The sequence below is a fragment of the Anopheles cruzii genome, chromosome 2 (genome assembly GCF_943734635.1).
Source record: "Anopheles cruzii chromosome 2, idAnoCruzAS_RS32_06, whole genome shotgun sequence".
NCBI lineage: Eukaryota > Metazoa > Arthropoda > Insecta > Diptera > Culicidae > Anopheles > Anopheles cruzii.
In genome coordinates, this window is record NC_069144.1 from 16,504,005 (window position 1) to 16,530,139 (window position 26,135).

The 26,135-nt window shown below is 48.2% G+C and overlaps 11 protein-coding genes across 11 annotated transcripts; 5 read left to right on the forward strand and 6 right to left on the reverse strand.

The window, feature by feature from the left end:
- Positions 1-312: 312 nt before the first annotated feature.
- Positions 313-1,831, reverse strand: LOC128277343 (phosphotriesterase-related protein). The gene is made up of 3 exons (XM_053015791.1): positions 1,702-1,831; positions 728-1,629; positions 313-659 (listed from the first exon to the last, which is right to left on the reverse strand). The coding sequence occupies exons 1-3, from the start codon at positions 1,718-1,720 to the stop codon at positions 522-524; spliced, it is 1,059 nt and encodes a 352-aa protein (XP_052871751.1). The 5' UTR covers positions 1,721-1,831; the 3' UTR covers positions 313-521.
- A 1,049-nt stretch (positions 1,832-2,880) lies between these two features.
- LOC128277358 (coiled-coil-helix-coiled-coil-helix domain-containing protein 7) lies at positions 2,881-3,399 on the forward strand. Its single transcript, XM_053015807.1, has 3 exons — positions 2,881-2,991; positions 3,053-3,151; positions 3,226-3,399. Exons 1-3 carry the CDS (start codon positions 2,947-2,949, stop codon positions 3,334-3,336), a joined length of 255 nt encoding a protein of 84 aa, XP_052871767.1. The 5' UTR covers positions 2,881-2,946; the 3' UTR covers positions 3,337-3,399.
- A 474-nt stretch (positions 3,400-3,873) lies between these two features.
- Positions 3,874-6,419, forward strand: LOC128278547 (uncharacterized). Its single transcript, XM_053017276.1, has 2 exons — positions 3,874-5,331; positions 5,394-6,419. The coding sequence occupies exons 1-2, from the start codon at positions 3,874-3,876 to the stop codon at positions 6,417-6,419; spliced, it is 2,484 nt and encodes an 827-aa protein (XP_052873236.1).
- Positions 6,420-7,257: 838 nt separating this feature from the next.
- On the reverse strand, positions 7,258-9,466 carry LOC128277331 (hexamerin-1.1-like). Its single transcript, XM_053015776.1, has 3 exons — positions 9,370-9,466; positions 9,176-9,303; positions 7,258-9,102 (listed from the first exon to the last, which is right to left on the reverse strand). The coding sequence occupies exons 1-3, from the start codon at positions 9,464-9,466 to the stop codon at positions 7,258-7,260; spliced, it is 2,070 nt and encodes a 689-aa protein (XP_052871736.1).
- Positions 9,467-11,832: 2,366 nt separating this feature from the next.
- On the reverse strand, positions 11,833-13,071 carry LOC128277347 (vacuolar protein sorting-associated protein 26C). Its single transcript, XM_053015795.1, has 3 exons — positions 12,892-13,071; positions 12,074-12,830; positions 11,833-11,983 (listed from the first exon to the last, which is right to left on the reverse strand). Exons 1-3 carry the CDS (start codon positions 12,946-12,948, stop codon positions 11,898-11,900), a joined length of 900 nt encoding a protein of 299 aa, XP_052871755.1. The 5' UTR covers positions 12,949-13,071; the 3' UTR covers positions 11,833-11,897.
- A 43-nt stretch (positions 13,072-13,114) lies between these two features.
- On the reverse strand, positions 13,115-14,283 carry LOC128277348 (distal membrane-arm assembly complex protein 2). The gene is made up of 2 exons (XM_053015796.1): positions 13,731-14,283; positions 13,115-13,660 (listed from the first exon to the last, which is right to left on the reverse strand). Exons 1-2 carry the CDS (start codon positions 14,162-14,164, stop codon positions 13,246-13,248), a joined length of 849 nt encoding a protein of 282 aa, XP_052871756.1. The 5' UTR covers positions 14,165-14,283; the 3' UTR covers positions 13,115-13,245.
- Positions 14,284-14,445: 162 nt separating this feature from the next.
- Positions 14,446-17,551, forward strand: LOC128277330 (cyclin-dependent kinase 11B). The gene is made up of 2 exons (XM_053015775.1): positions 14,446-17,229; positions 17,319-17,551. Exons 1-2 carry the CDS (start codon positions 14,446-14,448, stop codon positions 17,427-17,429), a joined length of 2,895 nt encoding a protein of 964 aa, XP_052871735.1. The 3' UTR covers positions 17,430-17,551.
- Positions 17,552-19,152: 1,601 nt separating this feature from the next.
- On the reverse strand, positions 19,153-21,662 carry LOC128277354 (peroxiredoxin 1-like). Its single transcript, XM_053015803.1, has 2 exons — positions 21,541-21,662; positions 19,153-20,301 (listed from the first exon to the last, which is right to left on the reverse strand). Exon 2 carries the CDS (start codon positions 20,272-20,274, stop codon positions 19,684-19,686), a length of 591 nt encoding a protein of 196 aa, XP_052871763.1. The 5' UTR covers positions 20,275-20,301; positions 21,541-21,662; the 3' UTR covers positions 19,153-19,683.
- A 329-nt stretch (positions 21,663-21,991) lies between these two features.
- Positions 21,992-23,492, forward strand: LOC128277345 (1,5-anhydro-D-fructose reductase-like). Its single transcript, XM_053015793.1, has 3 exons — positions 21,992-22,240; positions 22,323-22,490; positions 22,554-23,492. Exons 1-3 carry the CDS (start codon positions 22,166-22,168, stop codon positions 23,286-23,288), a joined length of 978 nt encoding a protein of 325 aa, XP_052871753.1. The 5' UTR covers positions 21,992-22,165; the 3' UTR covers positions 23,289-23,492.
- On the reverse strand, positions 23,492-25,054 carry LOC128277337 (mitochondrial-processing peptidase subunit beta-like). The gene has a single exon (XM_053015785.1). It carries the CDS (start codon positions 25,015-25,017, stop codon positions 23,590-23,592), a length of 1,428 nt encoding a protein of 475 aa, XP_052871745.1. The 5' UTR covers positions 25,018-25,054; the 3' UTR covers positions 23,492-23,589.
- A 146-nt stretch (positions 25,055-25,200) lies between these two features.
- LOC128268176 (origin recognition complex subunit 6) lies at positions 25,201-26,107 on the forward strand. The gene is made up of 2 exons (XM_053005202.1): positions 25,201-25,326; positions 25,390-26,107. Exons 1-2 carry the CDS (start codon positions 25,250-25,252, stop codon positions 26,075-26,077), a joined length of 765 nt encoding a protein of 254 aa, XP_052861162.1. The 5' UTR covers positions 25,201-25,249; the 3' UTR covers positions 26,078-26,107.
- The last annotated feature ends 28 nt before the right edge of the window (positions 26,108-26,135 follow it).

Here is a 26,135-nt window from a genome sequence, read left to right on the forward strand (position 1 = left end):
GGCGGTGGGGCGAAAATTTAAATTTATATTGTGAAACTTTTATGAAGTGGTAATAAAGATAAGAAAACACAAACGAAGACACTGGCCAAAGAGAAGAGAGTGGTGCCTGAAAGGGTTGCGACGTTGTGTAGCCGCCCTGTTGTGCCGTTTGACGTCGTCCAGGACGAAAAGGAAGGACCATTACAGCACAGCAACATCATTACCCGCGCACCCGTTGTTTGTCGTGGAAATGGGACGCCCGCCGAGTGGAGGAATGAATCTCTATCGCCATCTTGTTCACCACGCACACCGGAACCGCCCGGAAGAGGCTAGTTATAAACCTTAACGCCACTAACAAGCGCTTTTATTCGATAATAAAAAACTGAAACGATCATTTACTTTCAACCGGATTTCTTGCACCGTTCCCGCTGCGAGCGGTGGAACTTTACGTTCTTGGTCATCAGAGCAGAAAGCAAAGTACCGGAGCGCGATTGATTCTCGCGATTGCTCGGCGTTTTATCAGCCGGTTAATCTGGTCTAACCTAAATCTTCATCTCTAGCCAGCGGGCCGGATTGGTAATGGTCATCGTATCGACGGTCTTAATATCGATTCCGCGCAGCGTGAAACGCATTAGGACGTTGTTCAGTATGTGGCTGAAACCGTGGCCACCGAAAGATGTCTGTAACGAGAGCGGAGGTTGCTTAGCGATTACTATCGATTCCTGGCACCGACCAACGGCACTCTTACCAATCGGTGTTTGGTATGGATGTCGTGCGACATCAGAATGCGTTCCTGGTAGCCCTCCCGCAGTAGGCCGATGATCTTCTGGATGCGCTGCTCGTCCGACTGCATGTACGATTCCGGATTAAGCTGGTAGTACGAGCACTCGGTGCCGAACAGATCGAACTGGCAGTAGGTGCCGAGTTTGGCAAAGTCCAGCAAATCCTCCTCGCTGAACAGTGTCCGATCGAGATGCGACATGACGCACTTGTTGGCCGCCCCGCCTGCCTCTAGGTAGAGCCGCACAATTTCGAACGGTGCGTCACGCTCGCGGCCCGGATGGAACGAGACCCCGCACCCGATGGCTGTCTGCACCTCGGCCGTGGCCTGAATCGCGTTCCGCTCGAACGCACTAATCGGCCAGCCGCTACCGACCTCGCCAATAAACCCGCACTTAACCGGCTCCTCGATGCCGGCCACTTCCACCCCGAACAGGAGCTCCTTCGTGTACAAATCCGTTAACCGCTCGACGCTCATCCCGTGCGTTGCCTCGTCCTGCATCGCGTGTATGTAATGGCCCGTCCCGGCGATCACATGGACATTCGCTTCCCGTGACACTTCGTACATTAGCTTCAGGTTGCGCCCCAGGCCGTGCGATGTGTTCTCGACGATGGAACCGCCACCAAACTTCCGGTACGCCACCACATCCTTCGTGACCGCCTGGTGCGTGTCGTAGTCCTCGAAATTGATGTTGTACCGGCTGCTGTACGGGTACTGCTTCACGTAGCCGACGTTCTCGAGCGTAATGCGCCGGCTAACATATTCCGCGACCGCGTCGGGCGGAGCGGCGTACATTTTGTCGAAGTTTAGCGAAAAGTGCTCATGCGTCAGCGTGTAACCGAGCTGCTCCGGATCCACCGGACCGCGCACTGTAATCGGGAGCAGAGACGGTTCACACTAATCCACCGACCTTTGTATAACGAAGCCCTTCCACAACTTACCAGTCTGTACCTTCATCATCTCGTTGCTTGTTGGAAGATAATTTTAACACTGGCCTCGACGTGACCCGAACCGTGCCGTTTTATATATTCAAACCCACCTCACGAGACACGATAATTGGCCTGGCCGCACTCTATCACCACCACTGCCGTGCGCTTGGTGATGGTGTTATCTTCTCTTGACGCGCGTTATCTACGTTTCGAAGATTTCGTCTCTGTTTTTGCGATCCCTTAAGGCGCTCCTGCGTTAGCTTAGTCTCTTGTTAGTAAAAATTAGAAATAACACTCGAGTTATGTCTGAGTAAATGTGAAACAAAATTGAATATCTATTCTTTGAAAAATCGAAAAGCAGCAAAATGCGGCGTATCGCGTTTCCAGCCTTTGTGAATGGAAAATATGCGCACCGCTTGGAATGGTGTGGTAAACAAAATGTTTATCAATACTATCTACATATTATGCAGTATCTGTTTTGAACGTCGGCGGGGGCAAAAGAGCGCATCTTCTGCACCGTACACAAGGTCGGTTCTTCGTGAATTTTCCATTATTATCTTTTTACACCTTTTACAACTGTACGCGTCGGAGTCAGTTCGTGCGCCAAACCAAATATGATTTCAAACATTCTTTGTCGTCTGTCCCATTCCGGTAGAGGTTATCAAAAGAGAAACTTAACTTAAGAGTGAAAATTGGGCACAGTCCTTCGATAAACGGTTAGCACTCTTCGGAATCAAATATGTTTGGGGAATGTAATAATTTGAATCAAAATACGCAAACGTACGTACAAGATAAGGTCGACATGTATACAAGCTCCAATAAAATATGTGGTTTGTATTTCAGGTTCCTACTTAAGCATTTAGAAATTGTGGCAAGTGGCAATTACGTAGATGTAAAACGTTTTAGCTGTGAATTAATTCTTATCAAACTGTATATTAGACCAAATTCAAATATGATTTAATATGCGTCGGTGTATGTATAATGCCCAGAATCAGACTACGCTACATTTGCGCTCCTTTATTGTACGCTACTAACCCACATACCCTTGTATGATTAAAACATTGTTCATTTTACCACACACAAGCAACGGCTTTTCAAATTCAAAAGGTTCTTCATTTCGCGGGGGGTCCACAAATCGTCGCTTTCGACCGTGCTGTCAAAATCAGATGTTTCTCGTACGTAACGCGAAACAATAAACGCTGTAAACACAGCCGCCCGAACCGGCTACTACGATCCCCTTTTCACACAGTTTATACAATGCCCAAAAACGTGAATGCAGAAAGCAACAACCCCTGTTTGAAGGTAAGAACGGTTCTCTGTTTTCGCCACCATTACAAAATCTTCCTCTGGTGTGTCTTTCAAGGAACAAGAAATGTCGTACAAATGTCTCAGTAAGAATAATTTTGATCATAGCAAGTGTGCGCTGTACTACGCTAACTACAACAATTGCAAAGAGTTTTGGGTGAGTCGTTGCACCATGGCGGCGTAGGGGTGAGGCGTATCCATTTTAGGAACCACACTTGCTTCTCCACACAGAACAAAGTACGCGCGGATCGAAGGGCGCACGGAATCTTTCCTCACCTGCCAGATGTTGCCGATCGGGAAAACATTAAAGCGGAGTATATGAAAACGAAACCGACGGAGTAATGGTAGCGCACTCGTTTAGTGACTGATTTTTTGTATAAAAAAGTAGAAAATAAATAAACTCTTTTTAACGCAATTATACCTTCCTATGGAGTGACTCGCCCAGTGCTAATATGATTACCGATTCACTTTACGCACCGTTTTGATGGCGTGCCGAGAAGGCGAAAAAAATGATAAACAAAACTTGGTTGAATATGTGCGTTTCTAGACGACAGTGGTAGATTTAGAGAAACAATGAAGAATTTGCTAAAAAACCATTGAAATAAAATCATTAGCAAACCCAATCATTTAAATTTCATCTTTATTTTTAAAATATAAGGCAAAACCAGGTGATTTGGAACAGCGTAAAATCGAGATATGCCACTTGGGCCTGACACCAACAAGTAACTGTCAAATCGGCAAATGAAAACATCTGCCCAATGTTTTGTTTGGGCAATTTAACCCTAAAGCAATGAAAGATCGACTGTAAAGGCGAATGGGACAGTAAGCTTCCTGCAATTTTCGTTGTTTCCACTCTACAAAGTGCTCACATGAAGCGAAATGAAGTGCATCGTTTGTTCGAACGATTCTAAAAAAACCCATAGTGAAACCACTGGAAAAAGCCGTGTCACGTACCACAAGTTCCCGGTAACCGGCGAGCAGTTCGATGCGTGGTTAAAATTCTGCGGAATCGATCGGCAGCAGCACGAACAGCGTCACTATGTTTGTAGTAATCACTTTACAGAAACTGATTACTTGACTTCCGAAGAACGACTGTACACGGAAATAATAGGGATTCCTAAGCGAAGAATACTGAAAAAGGATGCCGTCCCCACGATTCGTGCATCGAACGAGTCGGATAAAGCGCTGGACCAGGACCAGGGAGTACGGAAGCGGAAGGAAATGGTAGAAAAGTTACTCGGCGGAGGGATTTCCGTTACCGAAGATATTGTCTCTCCGTTACGACCCACGGCTTGGTGTGAGAGTAAGCTTGTGAAAATGAGCAAAGAACGAAAATGGCTGCTAGAACGAATAGAAACGTTGAAGCAGAAGCTCGGCGAACAGAGGGATACAATTTCTGCTCTAAGACGTACAAACGAACAGCAGACGGAACGCATCGAGTTCACCAAAAAGGAACTGGTCAACCTTGCGATCTCATTGCAGGAAGTAAAGGATAATGATAGCAACGAAGTAGCCAAGCGGGTTAAACAAACCCTGGCGGGACACTTCACCGAGGGGCAAGTGGCGGCCATTGTGGCCGGTTCGGGACCTCTCATACCCGGTGCGATGCGGTGGACGGATGATGACTTGTCAAAAGCGCTCGAACTGCGGTGCATTAGTGCGGAAGCATTCGACTACGTTTTGAGCCAGCTGAAATACCCTTTTCCCGACCCGCTTCAAATCGCACACTGGATCCATGGCGCGTATCTGGTAACTGGTACGAACGCTACGGCCTTTCGCTTGCTAAAGGTTTACGCACCGTTACTGCCCAATCCAGCCGATCGCATCTGCTCACTGAACTTCGTTAAAGTTGACGTGCCCGTGCGCTATAGCTACGATCGAGTGCGCGATCAAATAGTCGGTCCGAACGCACAGCTTCACTGTCTTTACGTGCAGGGCATCTTTGGCCAATGGAAGCACATCGTCCATGTCGACTTTGATCTCGTGTATAGTGTCAAGCTAGTTGAAAGAGTGGCCGAAATGGTGCATGCAGCCGGCTACCGGATAGCTGCCATTACGATGCCATGCGATCGAGAGTCGACCGACATGTGGAGTGAATTGGGAGTCAGTTACCACAAGCATTACATTGATCATCCGCTAACGGGGGACCCCATTTACGTTTTTGCCTGTCCTGACACCATACTCACTACCATGCACCGGGTACTGCTCGAGGGCGGGTTCGCTATGGCGGAGAACAACGTGACGCTCACAAAGGATTCACTGGTCAAGCTGCTGGAATCATGCGATCGACGAATCCACGATCAAATCAAGTTCAACGAAAGCCATCTTGACACTGAAGTAGGAAACACACTCTCTCCTAAAAACGAAATGGAAGTTTCTAAGAAATTTTTTTTTCACAGATTCTAAACGATGCTTTCAACACACTTCCATCGCGGGTACTGATATCGCATGACACAGCCAACGCACTGAAAGTTCTTGCCGAAAGCGGAGACGACACGTTTGCTTCGATGGCGACACTTTTCGATCTATTCAGCGACTGGTACGAGCTGTGTACAAGCGTGTCACCGCACGGGAAACACGTACCCATCACGCAACTTCCGTATGGTGCGTGCGAGGACGAGCAGCAGATTGTGCTGGATGGAATGCAAGATGTCATGGAAAGCATGCGGTGTGTCGGCAGCGCAAACTACCTTCCTGAGGCGATCCTCGTTTCGATTGCTTCGACACGCAAGCTTTGGGCTGATTTGCGCGTACACTGTCCCCCGGAAACGAACGGCATTTCCATGCAACACTTGAGTAGCACACCTATGAGCGAAACGCTTCTCAGTCTCCAGAACGCCATCACCGTTGCTTCGGAAACACGTATTCTTTCTACACACGATGCGCTGTTTCAATTGTGTCGTACGGTTGCGAGTGTGAAACACGCATCACACATTTCCAACACCCTGCTGCTGGTGGCACAGCTTTCGCCAGATATTTCAGCCACTACCGGCCGCCCAGACGATCCATCCGATCCGGATGTCTATGGTGTAACAGAGCAGGAGGCATGCGAGTTTTTGACCCTTCTTATAGCGGAGCGGTTACGTCGAATCCACGAGTACCTCGGTGAACGATCGTACGCCATCGAGCTGCAGAACGATCAGTATGTGTTCGTACCGGTTGGTGGAGAGATTGCAAAAGTAACACCATCAGCACTGTGGACGGAACAGGCAAAACTGCTGGAAGTGTACGTAGTCGAAGCGGTCTACCATCGAAAGGAGTCGCTAGTGAATGGGCTGGTTGATTCTATCAGCAAACGGCACCCGATGATAGGGCGCGATCTGATCGAAATGTACGTCACCAAGCGGATAGCGATCAAATTGCAGTGTTTGAACGCGGAACTGGATGCGCTCGGGACAAGCGATGTCACGTGGATAACGTTGTAGTCTTCCGCAAGACACTCGTAAAGAATAAATAAAAATGTCTCTTATGCTGAAATTTTAATTTAATGAAGAAGTTGGTGTTGATTTGACGGGAGACTATGTTAATAAGCGGTATTGTAGTTCGGAAAACCCACATATCGTGCAAGAGAAGCTAATGCACCCAAAACGAGTGACTGTTTGGTGCGGATTTTGGCTGATTGGTCCTTCGGCGATATTGAAGCTGAGAACTTGGACGGCATTTGGTTAAACAGGACGGCGCTACGTGCCATACAGCGCCAGCCACATTCGATATTTATGATATACGAACAAACCAGCAACTATTGACAACCTCAAGACCCAAACTCAAGTAGCTATTGCCGAAATAGGACCAGATACAATCGAAAATGTAGTCAAAACAACTGAATCATTTGAAGCTAGAGATTGACCAAAACACACGCGTCTGTAGTGATTCGCCAAAAACTACGGGGCTTGATTGGGAAGTTTCAAGGCATCCACCGTACAGTCAGACCTGGCACCAAGCGATTACGACCTTCTTCTCGCATTGTAAAACTTTCTCATTCAGGTATTGGGTTCTAGAGAAGATTGTGCAATTCCAGTAAGAACCAAGACTTCTATGACAGAGGCATTATGAAGGTACCCTTAAAATGGCAATAAATTATACAACAATGCGGTGCGTGTTTGACCCAGCGCGGATATCTTAAATAAAGTTTCGAATTTCGGACAGAAAGTGTTTAACGGCTTAAACCGACTCAGAAACCAATGCCTTTTCGTGTTCAATTATAAAGTTATCGTTTATTCATTCAATAATCGTTTCAACATCGCGGTAAATTAATCGAAGCAATTAGTACGGCACATAAGTTTTCACTTCATCCGAGTGGTAGATCATAACGTCCTTGTAGTACATGTTCTTGGTGAAGAAGTAGCTGAAGTCGATGTCACGATCGAACGGATAGCCGAATGGCAGATCGTCGATGTATTTCGAGCCAGATCCCACACCACACGAGTACGAGTAATCGTAGGTCGAGAACTGCTGCACCTTCGGTGCGTAATACGGGGTCACAATAAAATACCACGTCATCTCGTACCCACTTGGCAGACCCTTAGGCAACAGCAGCCGGTCGGGGAAGCCACAGTGAGCCTCGGAGTTGTCCAGGGCGAACTTTTCTCCACCATTGTACGCGGTCATAATCTTCTTGTACAGTTCGGTGTAGGTGGTGCGGTCACGGACGCTGTAGTAGAAATCACGAGAGTTGCGAACGATGGTGTTCTTACCGGCGACAAAATCGTAGAGGTACTGATCGACTTCAACGAAATATTTCTTCAGATGCTGGAGTTGCTTGACGTCGTAGAATTTCGGGCCATAGTAGACGCGAACCACGCCTTTGCCAGCGTTCTCGGAGTATACATCCATGGTGTAAGAGAATGGCTTGTGGTTGATGCGCTTCTGACGAGCAAACACCGAGAAATCGAAGAACTTCTCGCTGGATCCCTTGATCGGAATAACGTTGCTTACATCAGCATCGTAGTATTCGAAGTAAGTCAGAAGCTTATCAAAGACAACGCTCTTGATCTCGACTCCCTTGAAATACAGCTCCTCGTAGGTGTATGGCTTCAGGTAGCTCTTGAACTGATAATAGAACGTCAGGAATCGGTTGTACAGCTGGTAGAAGAAAGGATCACGCATCGAGGTTTCGAAGTGCATCAGAGCGCTCGGGAAGTAGTTGTAGAATTTCTTGCCACCACTGTACAGCTGACGAGCAATGATTTCGATATAACCGAAATAATCCTTGTCCACACTGTCAATGTTAGCGAAGACCATGTTTCCGACGTATTCCACCGACTCTGGTTTGCGCAGATCGATCTTGGATCCGTCCTCGAGGTAGTAGTATCCCTTATCGATCACCTGGCGGATACGAGCTTCGTAGTCCTTAAGTAGGTTCACCTGGTAGTAGAAGTCCTTCGAGATGGTGTAGTAATCGTTGCGAACGTAGAACGGAATTCCGTTGAAATAGCTGAGCTTCGACCAGTATCCCGTCTTAAGCGGGAACTGGTAATCAAACTCTTCAATCGGTCCCATGAAGTTCACTTGACGCTCCAGGTAGTAGCGGGCAATCAGCTGTTGGTACATGTACATAGACAACTCGCCGCGACGGTCCTTGTACAGGTTGAACTTGTCGGTACCGATGAAATACGGGTAGTCCATCATGAAGTAGTAGTAGTACGCGTTCCAACCGAAGTCCTCCGTGAAGTACGACAGCTTGTCCTCGCCATAGTATTCCACTGGGTAGACGGCGGTATAGTTCGAGTACACAACGTTGTACTTGCCATTGCTAACGAATCCGAACTTCTGGTCGTACAGCTTGCGGAAAGTCACGCTGTGGATGAGGTCGGTGTTGAAGAAGTAGTACGGGTAGATCTCGTAGATGGCTGGGAGGACAACGCCCTTCAGTTGTGGGTGGTGGAACACGGCCATCGTTACGGCATGAATAAACATTCCTTCGTTCACATTCTCGCGAGCCCAGATCACGTTCTTGTAGAAAGTGTCAAAGTCCACGGAGTTGTACAAGAACGTGAACAGCAGGTACGTTTGTTTCATGTACTCGTTGTTGTAGATGGTGAACAGCTCGCCCTTGCCCAAGAATCCTGCCTTATAGTAATCGAAGAACTCGGTTACTTCAGCGAAGTTCTAAAATGAATATTGCAAACACGGAATCAGAATCTGGGCGGGGATGGACACATTCTACATTCGAAGTACATACCACATATTTGCTCTCTTCGGTGATGTAGTTCTGCGTGTAAGGCAAGTATTCCTGGTACTGCAGAGGAAGATGAATATTCCTCAGCACCTCAAAGAAGAACTTCTGCTTGAACAGAAAATCCTTGTCGGCTAGAGAAACGATGAAGAAACATTAGCTAAACTGGACTATGCCTAAAGTCGTTAGACGCAACTTACCATACTTGACACCGGTAACTGGCTGGGAAGCGGGATAGTAAGCACCGCTGGCCAGGGCGACCAGGCCAAGGGCGATAGCTGCAACCGTCAGTCTCATCTTCTACTCTCCGTAATGGACGTGGTCCGATGAATGATACTACCTGTCAGGTGACGTTGGTTTATATAGTGCTACAAGCAAGAAACTTATCAGCCGTTTTCTTCGCGTTGTACTACTTATTTTGATAATCCTCCGCCTTGTTCAAGAGAATCTGAAAAAGCGCAGATTACGCAACGCCACACAAAGCATGATTTCGAGTCACTGCGGAGATCCGTGATCATATTTTGGGTTCAAGTTCAAAACAACATAAAATATGAAATACGTTTGTGCCAAAGTAACATATTTCATAACAAGTCCGTGACAAAATAAAGGAACTTTCTCGTGATTCCGATCATCAACATTTTGGTGTGGCTTGAACACAATCGTTCGCAAACATGACCTGCCACTTAAGTTCAACATACAAAGTGTAACTTCTTTGAGCCATAAATGTTGTACAACAGAAGCCTTGCCATAGGCACTAGCGTTTAGCAAAGATTTAGTGTTATAACTTGGTACAAACTATATTCAAATGAGCAGATGGGAATATTTTATAATAGGATAGGATTTTTTTATAATTCTGCAATAGTACAATAATAGTTCTCAGAGTTTAACATCAGCGTCTTTCTTGTAACCTTGAAGCGAGATTATACTTTATCAAGTTTTCGTACACTTGACCTACCTAATCAACTGCACTGCATATGCATAGACCAGCTGGAACAGTGTCAATGACCGTTGAACGCAATTTGACGATAATGAATGTTTGTTAATATGCTCAAATCCTACAAAAAATGTTCTCATGGTGATTGCTTTTGCAGGAAAAGTTGAAGAAGAAATTAAGTAATGCTTCAAAGTTCGATGCACTCTCTTTCTCCTCCTTCTGCTCGTTATCATCCTTCTACCCAGCAACAGTTCTGTATCTCCATGCTCGCGCATCCACATCAACTAAGAGGTTTTATTGACAAAAAAAGGTCAACGGGTGACAGAAAATTCGCCAAAAACGGTCAGATCACGCAGTTCAAGGAGTAAAAACAAGAGAAAATCATAATTCATATGTTTCATCAGATAGATTCATCAGACAATCAGATAGATATGATTCATACAGTGGATGACGAAATTAACCTTAGCTCATGAACATTTGAATAATATGTGAAAATATGAGTACATCTTCTATTTGAATGGCTCTTTTAAGACGCTGAATATTAGATTGAGGTTCTAAGACTAAAATGTGGGCGATAAAATAACATTTAGATGTAATCTAGTAGACTGATGCGGCCATTTGTGGTCATAGGTCAATTTGAGCACGGCGAAAATAACCTTAGTTTAAGTTAGAAGTTTGAAGTTTTCAGTTTTTCACCCCAATTTCTTTCGTTTTGCTCGGTATTAAAGCAACTAGAGTACATTTTTTAAATTTATGAGCAACAATAACATGATTTTTTACATGTTGGCATATGCGAAATGCAGAATTAAAGCTGAGAAACGCATGGTGAAGAATTCACAAGACATTATGCTGTTTCTCAACTTAAAATATGGTAGAACCCTTTAAATATCTCAAGTTAACCAATTAATAACGTAAATTAGTTATTAATTTGAGTGTTAGTGGTAAAAATTAAAGGTATATTGCACGTATTTTCGACAAAAGCGAGCAAGCAACCGGTAGCAATAATCAAGCTGTATGAAAATGAAGGTCGTATTCATCATATTAAAGTTTGTGGCCGCAAGAAATCATCACCAAAACGAGTTGATAAACGTATACTGAAAATCTCCTCCAAAAACCATTTTCAATCGGCCTCAAACATTGGCCCAAAACGAAAATCAGAAGGTATACAACTTCCTTTCGTGCATATCATTCGACGTAGCCTATAGCATGCAGACAAATCTGGCCTTGTTTCAACAAAATTCCGCACCTAATCATGGCCAATACGAAAAAAAGAATGGTATTTTACTATCTCCATGCATTGAAACCTCGCTTATTGCGAGAAAAGCTGTTTTGGAGTGATGAATCTTTGGTATGATTCACCTCTCATTATAAGAAGTTGACATTTTCTGCTATAAGGGACCTGAATCGTTATTAGGAAACAAATTACAACGGCATTATGTTCTAGGGACGCATTATTTACATGAAACCTACAAGTTGATGACCGTTCCTGGTAATGGTGACTCGAAACCTGGTCAAAAATCGACGAAACAAAAATCATTCAAGAAGAAACAAGTCTTATAGGTGAACATTTCCCCGCACCACAGGATAGTGCGGCAATCCACAAGCCAAAGTAGTATCTCGTGGATGATAATATCAAAGTTTTGTGTTCTTGAACTAAGATTATTTTCGCCATCCACTGTATGATTGAATAAAGGCTAAACAAATAGCAAATGTGTTGTGAGAACTAAAAGACAAGTTTTATTGCTTCAGGGGAAAAAAACGATTGGAATGGAGACACCGCGAACCGCTTCGGTATTATGCTGTTCTATTTAGGAGTATTTGAAAGTTTTCCGTCACCAGATAGTCGTCACCAAAGATTATTACGAGATTCACCTCAAACTCTGCAAATAGAAACAGTACGGGTAAAAAAAACGAACATATTCTGTGTTTTCTTTTTTTGGGCCTTAGCCTGGGCCCTTTCTGGTACTCACCAACTTTAAAATTCTTTGTTATCAGGGTCGGACACGTGAACAGTCTCGGGAGCGTCATATAGATCGGAATCGCCACCTTCGGGCAGACATTTCCGTCCGCTATCTGAATATTTTGAATTTCGGTTGCATCGCGCGAGTACCCTTCCGCACAGCCGCACGTTTCCACGCGCACCAACTGTATTTCGATCGATTTGATCGCCACCTCCGTGTGGTGCACGGTCACTGTGCCTGTGAACGGTTTTGTCACACAACAGTCCGTCGAGTCGAGTGTTCCGGAGATGAGAAACCGTGGAATAGAGATCCGCTCTTTGGCCGTTTTCTGCAGCGTGTCGGGACTGATGGAAAACTGAACCTCCTTTGGAGGCCGCTCCACGACGGGCCGGTATTGGATGATGAATTGTTGAACTCGTTGAACACTTTTGGCCAGAAAGCTACGCTTTATATCGCACCGCAGCATGTATGTTATGTTTACGAACACACCGTGGTATGTTTCGTACAACGTTTTCGGCTCCCGCGGACATATTAACGGGAATTCAAACGGAAACTCGCTCGTACCGATCGGTAGCTTGCCCGACGGTGCTAGATCGCTGTGCTGATTGAGAAGCGTGATCGGTTTCACGCTGTTGTAGAGCGCCTCGAAGATGCCGACGTTCTTATTGCTAATTTGAAGGTTTACCGATCCCTCGAGGGTCACCGTGATTCCTTCGTGTTTCACTTCCGAACCACAGACAACTTGTACCACGCCCGATACCGTTTCCTGTTGAGAAAAAGCAAAAATAAATTATTTTCTCCTATGAATTCGTGAACGCAACACAAACCCCTTCATAGTAAACTTTGTTCGCTCGGCGCAACTTTATCTCTACGTTAATTGACATCTTGCCAGCAATTTACTGATGTGTGATTTGTAGTACTTAAAAAGTCATTGCTAGAAAATCATCTCCCAAATGCAACGCAGCCCACCTGCACTGATAAGGGTTCGGGATGTACTTTTCTTGAACTAATAAAAAAATAAACACAGCCTCATTTTTGACAGACCGACGAAGATGACAAGGTTGGTAGCAGCGCCGATGTTCGCATGTTTACATCCTTTATTGTGGGGCCGGATCAAGGTAGCTATAGGTATGCGGACTGACAGTATTTTATTCTATTCGAAATTCCTTCCAGACATCTCATCATTCATTGGAGACAATCCTTAATTTGGGATTCCACTCCTCCAGCGTGGCCACCATGAGTTTCCAGAGAATATCTTTATCGGGGTCATCAATCAGTACCATCTTCAGGCTGGGTAAACGGTAGAGACAAGTCAAACCACGGTGCGTTACGGCTGTACCACGAAGATTGAGCTTCTCCAGCGAGGGAAATGTGCTTCCGGAAAACCGATCCAGATGCCAGTCATCGAACAGGGCTACATTTTCGAACGAGGCGTTTTTCAAGTACATCAGTTTTTGAATGTTTTCCATGCCCTCATAGAACAGCTGCATCCCGTCGCAGCGTAGCTCCTCTAGAACAAAACCGGGCACGTAACGTCGCGGCAAATCATACTCATTGTCCTCGTCCTTTTGCTTCCACTTGCTATCGCCCCGAAACCTGCAAAGGACGATCAGGTAATGCAAATATTAGGGAAAACCGTTTCGTTGTCGGCTGGACGTTTTAGTACCTTACGGATCCACCTCGATGTACGATGAAATGGGCCGTAGCAATGTCGTCACCGAGGGTTGCGTGTCGCTCCGGAATATAGCTCTGCATGTGCGAAGCAATACTCGCCCGGCGGCTTTGCCACCACTCATAAATGGCCGACGGTGCCAAATTGATTGGCTGTTGCATTTTCTCCACCAATTCAGAGTTCCGGTTTTCCGATGCGAACAACTTGAACACACTGTAAAAGCTGTCCGATCGCTCCGAGTACGGGGTGCGCCACTGGAGCCGCTCCTTGTCTTCGTTGATCTGTTTTACCACGTTGGGGCCCAGTTTGGATTCCAGTTCACTGTTGCTTTGCATTTCATTGTTCTCGGGAGGAATGTGCGACGCGCCCCGGTTCAACACTGGTAGCCGAGAGTGCCTCGCCACACGATACATTCTTATGGATAACATTTCCCACAAAAATAACTTAATCGACTAACAAAATGTGTCCGGACCCCTCACTCTTGTTCCGTTTTGTTTGTGTTTTGGTTCCAGTGTGTAATTTTCATCAAAAAAGGCCCTGGTGGCGTAACAACAGACAGTCGTTTTCGCCGGTACCATTTGACAGCTGGTGCTGTCAGTGCTCTTGTTTTGACAGCAGACAAAGCTGCAGATTTTCGGGAAACTGGAAAACAGGAAGTGGATTGTTTGTGCAGATTTTACAAGAGTTCTTCGAACGCAATCGGAACAATATGAGCGACGGTGACCAGAGTGAAGATGGACAGGTGATGAGCGGCGTTGAGCTGAGTCCATCGGACGACGAGGAAACGAACGATTCGCTCGACATCAAGCCACCGCAAGCAAGCTACGCCTACTACGGAGGCAGCAAACGGAAAGAGAAAAAACCGAAAGAGCGAAGCAAATATTCCAAGGAGCAGCAAATGCGCCATCATATGCTGGAACGTGAAGCACGGGACCGCGAACGGGGAGGAGGTAACCGCGGGGAGCGGGAACACTACCGTGAGCGAGATCACCACTCAGGAGGTTCCCGGGAACAGCACCGGTCTTCACAGTCGTCACGGGTTGGGGCTTCCGGACTCGGCAGCAGTGGCCGAGAGCGGATGCGCGAAAGTAACCGCGAAAAGCATCACAGCACACGCTACGAACTCAACCCATTCTATGGAGAAATGCGAGAAACGTATCACAGCAAACGGGACCGGGAACGTGAACGGGAACATCGCGAACGTGACCGCGAGCGAGACTATGAAAGGGCGCGAGAGTACCCCGAGAAGCGAGAACGGCGAACGGAAGTGGTGAATGCGATGACCTGTGGCGACTCGAAGGCGGATCCGGAAAAAATGCTAGAAGATCTGCGAACGCGCTTGCTGAACAAAAAAAACCGCTACGATTCCAAGCAGCACCAGCGCGATGTGCGCGAACGTGAGCGGGATGTGGTGCCGGATCCGGAAATTTACACCGACGAGATGGAGTATTATCGCGAGAAACGCGAACGAAAACGTGAACATCAACATCGGCATCACCGGGAGGAGGAAATGGGTAAAGAGATACGCGACCGTGGTCGCAACCGGGAGCATCGGGAGCAGCGTGAGCGCGATCGTTACGAAACACGCGGCACCGGATTGGATGTGGTTGAGATCGTTGAAAGTCCGGATCGTTACGATACAGGAGCACCACGGACCGCAGAGGAAAGGGAACACGAAGCGCGGCGGGCAAAGCTGCTCGAAGCGGACCGTGAGATGTTGCGGCGAAAAGAGTTGGCGCGAGAAGAGCTGGAAGCTCGGCGTCTGCGCAAAGAAGAGGAACGCAACGAGAGCGATCTTGAGACGGATTCTGGATCGGATGACGACGATGATGAAAACGATGAGGAGGACGACGCTGACGCCGGGGCGGAGATGGTCGAAGAAGGAGAAGAGGAAGACGAACAGGGAGAAGTGGTGATATTAAGTGGGGACGAGCAGCGAGAACAGCTGGCCAGAAAGCGAACACACCAACGACGCGAACGACGGCAACATCACCCTAACCGTGGCGACCTTTCGAGAGGTGTAACCGAATCGGAATCAAGCAGCTCCCGGGCATCAGAAGATGAATCCGAGGGCCGTTCTAATGGGGAAGAAGACGAAGAACCGCCACCGGTTAGTCCACTCTCTGTGGGGGAACTCGCCAAGTCCGATCGGCGGGACAGCCACAGTGGTTCGTATCGCTCCCCATCCCAATCCCAAACACGCTCCGCATCGGGCTCGGAATCGGACTCGAGAAGCCGATCGCGCAGTCCGCACCACCGGCACGAGGAAAGCCGCAGTGACAGCAGCCGCTCGCGCGATGATCTACGGACTCGGCCAAACCGTGACGATGGTGATCACGATAACGATCGGGGAAAGAAACCGGATGGCAGCAAATCACCGAAACCATCCGCTACGGCGGACGGGGCCACTGCAGGTGACGAGGAACGAGAGGTGGAAGTGAAAAACACCCTACCACCGTATTTCCCGGGCATTCAGGGTTGCCGGTCGGTGGAGGAGTTTCTCTGCCTCAATCGCATCGAGGAGGGAACGTACGGTGTGGTGTACCGGGCCAAGGATAAACGCACCGAAGAGATCGTGGCCTTAAAGCGGCTAAAGATGGAGAAGGAAAAGGAAGGATTTCCAATAACGTCGCTCCGGGAGATCAACACGCTGCTCAAAGGCCAGCACCCGAACATCGTGACCGTGCGCGAAATTGTGGTCGGTAGCAATATGGACAAAATTTTCATCGTCATGGACTACGTCGAGCACGATCTGAAGTCGCTGATGGAAACGATGAAGCACAAGAAGCAGGTCTTTCTGCCCGGGGAAGTGAAATGTCTCACACAGCAGCTTCTCCGAGCCGTGGCCCACCTGCATGACAACTGGATCCTGCACCGTGATCTCAAAACCTCCAATCTGCTGCTCTCACACAAGGGCATCTTGAAGGTGGGAGATTTTGGACTTGCACGCGAATACGGTTCTCCGCTTAAAGCGTACACCTCCATCGTGGTGACGCTCTGGTACCGTGCCCCAGAGCTACTGCTTTGCTGTAAGGAATACTCGACACCGATCGACATCTGGTCAGTGGGCTGCATTTTTGCCGAATTCCTGTCGATGGCGGCACTGTTTCCGGGCAAAACGGAAATCGACCAGCTGAACCGCATCTTCAAGGATCTTGGAACACCGAACGAAAAAATCTGGCCCGGCTACAACCAGCTACCGGCGGTCCAGAAGATGACGTTCACTGAGTATCCCGTCTCGAATCTGCGCAAAAAGTTCTCCCACCTTACCAGCGAGCTGGGCATCGGGCTGCTGCAGGGTTTGCTTACGTTCGATCCTAAGCAGCGCCTCACGGCTGAAGTTGCCCTCCAACACACCTACTTCCGCGAACTTCCGCTACCAATTGATCCCGCGATGTTCCCAACGTGGCCGGCGAAGAGTGAGCTCGGATTGAAGAAAGCACTCGCTTCCAGTCCCAAGCCACCGAGCGGTGGTGGTGAGTTCAAGAAACTGGTAAGTTTCAATTTCACGCCCCTCGGGGGTTGTTCACGTAGGGTACTTTTTTACGAACAACCGTTCGCAATTATTTTTGCTCCACACAGGGAGATGACCCGGTTCCGGACAATGCGATCGGTGGCTTTCATCTGGGAGGCGCAACGTACGCCGAATCGAGACAGCTTGCTATGGGCCCGGGATTCAGTCTGAAATTCTGAGGCCACGAGCTGTCAACCGGGTTCGGATTGAAGTAGTAGTGCTACCCGAACACGGTTGACTGCGGCCTCAACGGCCATTGGCAGGTTGGTTGATTGGAAGAAGACATTGTAACACATTGGCACATCGAAACGGCTTAGAAGACGAGATAAATTAGAAGTTGCAGGCAGTATAATGTAAAGTATCATATAACGGTCATAAAAATGGTTCATATTTTAATATTGCAAATTGATCACAATAAACAAGTAGTTTAAAAACTGATACAGATAGAGTAGCACTGTTGGCCGGTTGCTGGCCGAGTTTGCCCATAGAACAGTAACTGTTTTCCTGTAAAATTGATGCAGGTGACCAGTTTTTATTACGGCCGGCACTTGAAATCGCCCGTAACAAACCAGCATAAATAAAAGAATAAACTAAGTTTACCTAAACTACAATTCATATTGCTTTAAGTTACTCAAAACGCATTCACGACAGAAATTACTTATTAAAATACATGTACAGATGCTGTTGCGAAAATGAGATAAAAATATTAACTAAGCCAGAAAGCGATAAGAGCACAAATTCCCACGATTATTTATAGCGGGGCTCCTGAATTCTCAAGCACCCCAAATAACCCCAACCCGGGCAGATAACGAAATTCGTTGACCCATTTCTTGACCTAGGAAAAGAACGTCCGGCAAAAACCGCTCTACAAGACACAGGTTAAGTGGTCTTGACATTGACAATGAAACGCATCGCAAACATTTCGTCATCGGAAGGTGGCCGACCGGGCTGAGACCGGTTTATGAGTTTTTGCGCGCACCGTTCGACTTTGCATCATGCATTACGTGGTCCCGCAAGCGTTTCGTTGTCTTGCTCCGATCCGTGCGAGCCCTTATACTTATCATCGCGATTTCGCGATTCTCCGCACGTCCTTCCGATGAAAGGATAATTTTATTGATTTACATCGTCTTTTCATTGCCGAATGTTGAGCGATATTGGTTGTTCAAAAGTAATCACAAATCGATTGAATGTTACTTAACCTGAACATTGGATGATTCCATGCGTTTGGAAATAGTGTGCAATTATTGCGAAATCGTTTCTGCCTACCGGTCCAGGAAATGATTAGCAACGGGTCTAGAATCTTACTAATTGAGCTGTTTAACGATGAACTGTTTAAACTGTGCTCTGTTGCACTTGCTTCCATAGGGGACATGATGCATTTTTTCAAGAACCGTGGGATTCAACGAGGGACCGCTAATAAAATTCATCATCGCGTCGTTAACGAGTGTATAAAAATAAATCGCAGAACGCAAATGAGCCTTGCCAGTCGCGTGTGCGCTAAACTTTATACGCAAACAACACGAGTTCTACATCGAGCGCGTGAATGGTGTCAAAAAAGGGGTTTCTTTAAGGAAATATGATTGGTCATCAACCATCCCGGTCCGTTATCGGCCTGCCGCGTCGCGCGTCGATTAGCCGGACACATTATCTTCTTTCACCAGACTAGTCCGTGCCTGGGAACCAAGAACAGCTGACGGCAAAAACGTGACCGCAAAGCGTACACGAGAATTCTTATCAGTAGATTGGGCCCGGAAGACGGATGAGTCTGTCTGCTACCATTTAGCGCCACAGGCGATTGTGATGGATTGGCTAGTAATTGAATGGGAATTTGACGTACTGTATTTGATTTTTACAGAATAATTTTCGGAATAAATTACAATTACACATGAGAGACGACTCTACCTTGTACAAAAACTCAATACTGCATTTCCATTTTATTGTTCTCAATAGTGCGGCACGCTTCTGCCTTTCCAGTTTTGCTCAGGGGGTTTCATTTTCACACTCCATCTTCCCCAGCATAGCATCGTTCCGGCATTTTGGGTTTTTCTTTGTGTGTCCCACAGCGAGGATGCAATTCTCGACTGTGCTTGAGCGAATCCCAATTAATTCTCTCTTTTGTTGTTTCTTTTTGGCGTTCCAGGTGGTTGATCATATCAGCCAGCCCCGTCTGCTATTCGTTCGTACCGTTGATGTGAGCCTCTTAATGTTACGTTTCTCCCAGGTTCCAGGTTCTACCCGGTCATCCAGAAAGGCGAGAGCAGCGTGAAGTACGGGCGGAAGTTAGTAAAAAGGTGACATTGGTGTTCGATGGATGTAAATGAGAACAATCACACACACTACTGGTGAGCTTTTGCAGAAGAGTGCACGGAAAAGTTAGACATCGTGGTGGTCACGCGTGACGCGTTGATAGCAGTTTTTTCGGATTTCGTCGATTTAGTTCACAGCGTTGAAGTAGTCTTTCGACTTTTGCGGATCGGCAACCATCGTTTTGCTGCCCGGCTTCCAGTTGGCGGGACATACTTCGCCAAACTCGTCCGTGTAGCGGAATGCTTCCACCAATCGGAGCGTCTCATCCACGCTGCGGCCCACCGGCAGATCGTTTACCGTCACCTGGCGCAGATTGCCCTTCCCGTCGATGATGAACAGTCCGCGGAACGGGACGCCCGATTCTTCCTGCAGCACACCATAATCACGGGCAATCTTCATCGACTTGTCCGCCAGCAGCGGGATCTTCAGCTCGCCCAGACCTCCCTGCTTGCGCGGTGTGTTGATCCACGCGAGATGCGCAAAGTGGCTGTCGGTCGAGCAGGCGACGACCTCGCAACCCTTCGCGCGGAACTCTTCCACACGGTCGGAGTAGGCGACAATTTCCGTCGGGCAGACGAAGGTGAAATCAAGCGGATAGAAGAACAGCACCAGGTACTTGCCACGGTAGTCCGCCAGGCTAATCTCCTTGAACTGCCCATCGACGACGGCGGTACCGCTGAAGGCGGGCGCTGGCTTCTGGAGCTCCGGGACAGGCATGTTTCTGATGATCGAGATGAGTTAATACTGCGGGGGAAGAAGAGGTAAAAGCAAAATCAGAAAGGAGCGAGTCTTCGGGCAGAAAAAGAATCGTATTTCCAAACGAATGAGAAGCTGCGCCGGATGTGACCAATTTTGCTACGGATTGCATAATATTACCGGCAAAAGCCCAACACTGACCCTCTCTTTCTCTCTCCGGGGGGTCTCTCATGAATCCACATTATTCTGTTCACGGCGTCCATCGCGTGCCAAACAACAAGACAATCAATGGATGGGAAGCGAACGCATAATTACCACGCTCACGATGACGGCGTCTGATGCCGACGATCGAAATCTCAGCCCTACTTTCACTTTCAATCTGCCGAAAAATCGAAAGCCCTTAACTTAACATTTCAACACACATTTCAAAATTATGCGTCCCTCCAAAGGTCGCGGCAACATGGCGTCCGCAAGTGGAACCCGGAGCATGGTGTTCGCCGCCGGCAACGGACGCAATTTACGATGGGAACCGATTACGGAGAAACGCTTTCAATGGAAGGGACTGTGGTTCGTCGCCATCACCGCCAGCGGCCGCTAATAATCCCGCCGCGATGCTCAACAACGTAACTGGCGGATTAGATCGATTGTCATAGTAATGGGGGGGGGGACTCGACTCTGGCTGTCGTGTGCACAGTACAAAAGCCCCTCCAGCGCCAACAAGTGGAGCGAGCGAAAAAGGGACCATCATCCGCCGAGAGGGACGGATGGTTCCGAGACAGCAAATGGCGATCGACACACGGTCGGGCGTTAGAAAATGCTAGAAGCAGCAAGCCTTTCGCCTGCCACCCGGATCGGTTCGCATGGAAACAGCGCGGTGGAACAAAAGGCGGCCTCTCATTCAAGGTACCGTGCCTCTCCACATGGCGGGCGGCAAAAATGATGCCCAGAGTGCGCACTGTGTGGCCTTGCTTTGGAAAATCGATTTGCCGGAAGAAGGACAACATCAAAGCAACGGTTTGTGCTGAGCAGAGCAAAACCGAAATTGGTGCCACAAAAAAACGAAACAAGCGCGTCGGCCACTTTTTGTGTGCAACATCCGACGACATTTTGCTCGGCGGCAAGCGCTGTGAATTCGTCATCGTGTTTCAATGCGCGGCGAAAATCGCAAAGGGCACGCGTTTTCTCAGCATTCGAGACGTTTCGTCATCCGCAGGCAACGTAATCCTCACACACTATTTGCCAGAACCATCGACCCTTGCAATCTTTTCACCGGTGTTTTAGTTTTACCTTTTTTAAAAACGGGAGTCAGCAAAACGGACACGAAATTGGTTTCCGCAAATTTTCCGGGGTTTTCCCTGGGAGCACACAGAAAAAGCCGGTAGAACCCGCACACGCACAGAGATTTTACGATGAAGAAAAAAAAAAAATTGTGTGAATGTTGTTTTTATGAACCTAGTTGATTTTGGAACCTAACTAAGACACTGCGAACCTAACTTTGATGACGAACCTGACACCCGAGTCAACCTACGAAAATCCCGAAAAAAGCCGAGTCAACCTACGAAAATCCCGAACAAGAAAGAGAGGGGAGGGGGCTTCGTGTAAATTCGTGGATTGAGTACTCCATCTGGTACGGGCGGGATGTCTTTTCGCAGGGCGATCTTCGCGAGCAATCAAGTGGTCGAATGATGAGGATCGAAGGGTTAATGCAACCCGTACCTTCGCGTTTCTGCCAGGGACAACGGCTAGAATCTCAATTAGCCATATTTACGCGATTGACGGGCCGATTTCCATTGCGCGATAAGTACAGTTGATTGCCTTTTCGCCATTTAACAGTCGGTCATTCGCGTATCGCCATCCGTATTCACGTTTTCTGTCTCCCCATCGAGTGTAGTCGTGTTTTGTGGCATCAAATATGGCCCCAAAGGTTCCAGCCGTCCGTCTGAACAATGGCCTTGAGATGCCCGCCCTAGGATTGGGAACGTACATGGTAATGAAGGGCAAAAAAACACACTACCGATCAGTGAAGCTTGTGCATGCTGATTCCCATACTTTTCCTCCGGTTCGTTTAGGCCACCGAAGAGGAAGGTATCGCCGCAGTGAAAATGGCCATCGACGAGGGTTACCGGCACATCGATACGGCGTACTTTTATCAGAACGAAAACCAAGTCGGCCAGGCGGTGCGAGCTAAAATCGCCGAAGGGGTCATCAAGCGAGAAGATGTTTATGTTGTCACCAAGGTAACATGCTCAGATGGCAGCTGTTTTCGGGGGGAAAAGCTATAATGATTTGCCCGCTTGCAGGTCTGGAATACCTATCATGCGTCGGAACACGTGGAGCAAGCATTTCGGCGATCGCTCGACAACCTCGGGTTGGACTACGTTGATCTGTATTTAATGCACTGGCCAACTGGTTGGAAGTTCGCGGGCTGGTCCCCGAGCGACTTTATGCCAATGGACGCTACCGGCCGTACGATCAACTCGGACGTTGACTACCTTGAAACCTGGAGTGCAATGGAGCGGCTGCTCGAGACGGGCAAGGTAAAGAGTATCGGCGTGTCCAACTTTAACAGCGAACAGTTGACGCGCCTGTTAGCCAACTGTAAAGTTAAACCGGTGACCAACCAGGTCGAGTGCAATCCGGGTATCAACCAGCGAAAGTTGATTGATTTCTGCCGCCAGCATGATATCGTCATCACTTCGTACAGTCCCCTGGGACGTCCGAACCTAACTGACCCCGTAGTAGGTACAGAGGGCATTCCGAAACATGCGCTCGACGATCCACGGGTGCTTGGCATCGCTAAGAAGTACGGCAAGAGCGCGGGTCAGGTGGTGCTACGGTATTTGATTGAGCTGGGCACGGTTCCGATTCCGAAGTCATCGCGCCTCGAACGCATCCGCCAGAATATTGACATCTTCGACTTTCAACTGACCGCCGACGAGATTAAGGTTCTGGATGGCTTCAACACGGGCGCGCGGACGGTTCCCTTCAACTTCAGCAGCGCACATAAGTACTTCCCCTTCAAGCTGGAATACTGATAAAGAAATGGCATAATCATAATACAATGCATCACAAAAAAAAACAGTACGCGGTGCGGTGAATCGCCATTTTGCTGATGATAAGGAAGCACGGCACAGAGATAGTTAAAATTGGGCACCTTTCATACTACCGATTTAAATTTAAAATATTACAGAATGGTTGGATGATTATATTGTTTTTCAATAAAAGAGATATTTTTTAAAGTACTGAAGTAATTGTTTATTTACATGCATCACCAATTATAAGGCAAATAATTTAATCAAGGAACGAGAGGTGCTACTCTTCTGTGTGGTTCGAAGTTTACACGCGGGCCCAATGCATCGCCGAACGGATGCGCATGTAATCGGGTAGATTCTCTACCGGCCCAACGGCGGCCACAGCAGGACAACGATCGAAGATATACTTCATAGCCACATCACGTACGTTCTGCGCCGTGACGCTGTCGATTCGACGTTCCAACTCGTGCAACGGAATGCGCCGACCATAGCACAGCATCTGGCGTCCGATGTCCTCGCAGATCTGTGTGGTGCCGTCGAGCTGTAGAAGCATGTTCGTTTTCAGCAGGTTCTTTGCACGCTCGACCTCAGCCTCAGTCACCATCGTACACAAGCGCATCCACTCGTTCTGTATGTTGAACAGCATCTCCTCGCACGTAAGCGGATCGCAAACGAAGTAGATTCCCCACAGGCCCGTGTCCTTGTAGCAGGTGTTGAAAGATTGGAAGCTGTGGCACAAGTTGTCGGTGGTGCTAGCAACAGCAAGCTTCGAAGCATTACTGGCACCGCCGCCCTGCGACCGGTCCCACGCACCGATCAGTGTGTTTGCTACCATCAGTGGCACGTTGTCTTGGTCGGGCCATCCGCACGACTCGACCGCTATAGCGACGTGTGCCAGTGGTAGCGAGTCGTCTCTGACGCGAACCTCCGAGCCGGTGAAACGGCAAGGAGCCAGCAAACCTGAACCGTCGAAGGCCGCATTAAGCTGGCCGAGATTCTTTTCGGCCAGACGGACGAGCTCCTCGTGTCGAACCCCGCCGGATGCGGCTAGCACAATGCGGGGAGCCTTATAGTGGTCACTGATGTACCTCTGCAAATCGGTCTTCCCGATCGATTGGATGTTCTTCGTCGGACCAAGGATGGTGTTGCCAAGCGGAGTGTCCTGATACGCGGTGGCATGCAAATGGTCAAACACCACCTCCTGCAGGTTACTTTCGACCTCCTGCATTTCGCGCAGTATCACGCCCCGTTCGCGCTCAATCTCGCCTTCACCGAGCGTCGAGTGTTGGATGATGTCGGACAGGATCTCCACTGCTTTCGAGATGTCCTTCGAAAGGCACTTGGCGTAAAACACGGTCTGCTCGCGGGACGTGTACGCGTTCAGGTGGGCTCCCATGTTTTCCACCTCCAGCTCCAGATCGGTCTGCGAACGCTTGACCGTCCCCTTGAAAGCCATGTGCTCGAGGAAGTGTGCTACGCCGTTGGTGGTAGTGCTCTCATACCGTGACCCAGCATCGATCCACAGTCCGACGGTCGCCGTTTGCGATCCGGAATCTTCGCTTGCTACTCGCAATCCACTGGCGAGTTTCGTCACCTCAGTTGGTGGCACGTTTATCAGCGCAGCCTGGAACTTGCCGGTGTTGCTCAGCTTTTTACGGCCTACCAAATGCTGGCAGAGGCCTCGGACACCGTTCTTCCGGATACCAGCCGTGATCTTAAGCAACGAGGCCATCGAATGCAAAGTATTTCCCTGGAATGCGATGTGCTTGATGGTGTGTTGACACAAACTGACGTTTTTAACTTAAAAGCACACGTTTGTTTATATTCTATTCTCGGCTGTCAATGCGAGGTGGTGCTTTTTTGTTCGGAACTGTTGTAAGAAAAATGCGATTTGACAGCACCCAAATCGCGCGCCAAAACTTGATCAAACCGAAGTCTGCTTTGCTGATCAACCACGTAAAACAATGGCGAGCAACGATAACAAACTGCTACTTCAGCACATCCAAAAGCTAGGCCTAGCAAGCCATGAATCTCTCGCACCGTAAGTATTCGTTGATGGACGGTTTCGTAAAGCCAATTGGCATTCACGGTCTTACTTCTGCAGCAAATCAACCGAGCTGCACCGATTGCTTCTGATTCGCTCTTCCGGTGCGCTCACGGGCAATCTGAGCGAATCCGCAAAAGCAACACTCTGTATCGATCTTGCGGCCAGTCTACTGGGGCTACCGTTCGACACCGAGACTGCTCTCAAACTTTCGGGTCTCAAAAAGCCGGCCTACTCTGGTGGTCGCCGAATGGTGGAGAAAGTTTTGGACATCACCCGAACGGTCGGAATCGGAGAGATTTGCGTGCAACTTGGGTTGAATCAGGTGCAAAAGGAAGCGACGGGGTTACTGGAAGCGTACAAACGTCACGCCGACACCGGTACCGGTTCCGATTTTACCCATCCACAGTACGCGGCGATGGCCGTTTATCAGGCGTGTCAGCGGCGGAAAGTGAAACCGCCCAAAACCAAGCTCGTCGCGCTCAGTCACCTGAAACCGACGCAATGGACAATGCTGGAGAAAAACTGGGAAAAATGTCTCGCAAATGCGCCGGTAGCCAATAGTGCCCAAGATGACAATAAAGAACCAGCGATGCAGATCGAGGAAGAGACTAGGGGGCAAACCGACAGCAAACATGCCTCACGGAAGCACGGAAGTCCAGAGAAAGTGGAAACGTACCAGAACTGGAAGAAAAGGATGTTGGAAAAGGCTTACCGCGAGCTGGAGCTTCTTCGGGGCAGTGGATGATGCGGAACTGCGGAAAGCCGATAACGATCACGTGGCGGTGATATTATGTACTATCAAT

What these genes read in the sequence shown, in the direction of transcription:
- LOC128277343 (XM_053015791.1), bottom strand. An exon ending in TCCATACCAAACACCGATTG is followed by an intron (nt 660 to 727) that starts GTAAGAGTGCCG and finishes CTCTCGTTACAG; the next exon opens with ACATCTTTCGGTGGCCACGG.
- LOC128277358 (XM_053015807.1), top strand. Translation starts at nt 2,947, where the DNA reads ATGCCCAAAAACGTGAATGCAGAAAGCAACAACCCCTGTTTGAAG. An exon ending in GCAACAACCCCTGTTTGAAG is followed by an intron (nt 2,992 to 3,052) that starts GTAAGAACGGTT and finishes GTGTCTTTCAAG; the next exon opens with GAACAAGAAATGTCGTACAA. An exon ending in ACAATTGCAAAGAGTTTTGG is followed by an intron (nt 3,152 to 3,225) that starts GTGAGTCGTTGC and finishes TTCTCCACACAG; the next exon opens with AACAAAGTACGCGCGGATCG.
- LOC128278547 (XM_053017276.1), top strand. Translation starts at nt 3,874, where the DNA reads ATGAAGTGCATCGTTTGTTCGAACGATTCTAAAAAAACCCATAGTGAA. An exon ending in AAAGCCATCTTGACACTGAA is followed by an intron (nt 5,332 to 5,393) that starts GTAGGAAACACA and finishes TTTTTTTCACAG; the next exon opens with ATTCTAAACGATGCTTTCAA.
- LOC128277331 (XM_053015776.1), bottom strand. Translation starts at nt 9,466, where the DNA reads ATGAGACTGACGGTTGCAGCTATCGCCCTTGGCCTGGTCGCCCTGGCC. An exon ending in AGTTACCGGTGTCAAGTATG is followed by an intron (nt 9,304 to 9,369) that starts GTAAGTTGCGTC and finishes TCGTTTCTCTAG; the next exon opens with CCGACAAGGATTTTCTGTTC. An exon ending in CCGAAGAGAGCAAATATGTG is followed by an intron (nt 9,103 to 9,175) that starts GTATGTACTTCG and finishes TATTCATTTTAG; the next exon opens with AACTTCGCTGAAGTAACCGA.
- LOC128277347 (XM_053015795.1), bottom strand. Translation starts at nt 12,948, where the DNA reads ATGTCAATTAACGTAGAGATAAAGTTGCGCCGAGCGAACAAAGTTTAC. An exon ending in ACAAAGTTTACTATGAAGGG is followed by an intron (nt 12,831 to 12,891) that starts GTTTGTGTTGCG and finishes TTTTCTCAACAG; the next exon opens with GAAACGGTATCGGGCGTGGT. An exon ending in AACAAAGAATTTTAAAGTTG is followed by an intron (nt 11,984 to 12,073) that starts GTGAGTACCAGA and finishes TTCTATTTGCAG; the next exon opens with AGTTTGAGGTGAATCTCGTA.
- LOC128277348 (XM_053015796.1), bottom strand. Translation starts at nt 14,164, where the DNA reads ATGTTATCCATAAGAATGTATCGTGTGGCGAGGCACTCTCGGCTACCA. An exon ending in CATCGAGGTGGATCCGTAAG is followed by an intron (nt 13,661 to 13,730) that starts GTACTAAAACGT and finishes CGTCCTTTGCAG; the next exon opens with GTTTCGGGGCGATAGCAAGT.
- LOC128277330 (XM_053015775.1), top strand. Translation starts at nt 14,446, where the DNA reads ATGAGCGACGGTGACCAGAGTGAAGATGGACAGGTGATGAGCGGCGTT. An exon ending in GTGGTGAGTTCAAGAAACTG is followed by an intron (nt 17,230 to 17,318) that starts GTAAGTTTCAAT and finishes TGCTCCACACAG; the next exon opens with GGAGATGACCCGGTTCCGGA.
- LOC128277354 (XM_053015803.1), bottom strand. Translation starts at nt 20,274, where the DNA reads ATGCCTGTCCCGGAGCTCCAGAAGCCAGCGCCCGCCTTCAGCGGTACC.
- LOC128277345 (XM_053015793.1), top strand. Translation starts at nt 22,166, where the DNA reads ATGGCCCCAAAGGTTCCAGCCGTCCGTCTGAACAATGGCCTTGAGATG. An exon ending in TAGGATTGGGAACGTACATG is followed by an intron (nt 22,241 to 22,322) that starts GTAATGAAGGGC and finishes CGGTTCGTTTAG; the next exon opens with GCCACCGAAGAGGAAGGTAT. An exon ending in ATGTTTATGTTGTCACCAAG is followed by an intron (nt 22,491 to 22,553) that starts GTAACATGCTCA and finishes GCCCGCTTGCAG; the next exon opens with GTCTGGAATACCTATCATGC.
- LOC128277337 (XM_053015785.1), bottom strand. Translation starts at nt 25,017, where the DNA reads ATGGCCTCGTTGCTTAAGATCACGGCTGGTATCCGGAAGAACGGTGTC.
- LOC128268176 (XM_053005202.1), top strand. Translation starts at nt 25,250, where the DNA reads ATGGCGAGCAACGATAACAAACTGCTACTTCAGCACATCCAAAAGCTA. An exon ending in AGCCATGAATCTCTCGCACC is followed by an intron (nt 25,327 to 25,389) that starts GTAAGTATTCGT and finishes TTACTTCTGCAG; the next exon opens with CAAATCAACCGAGCTGCACC.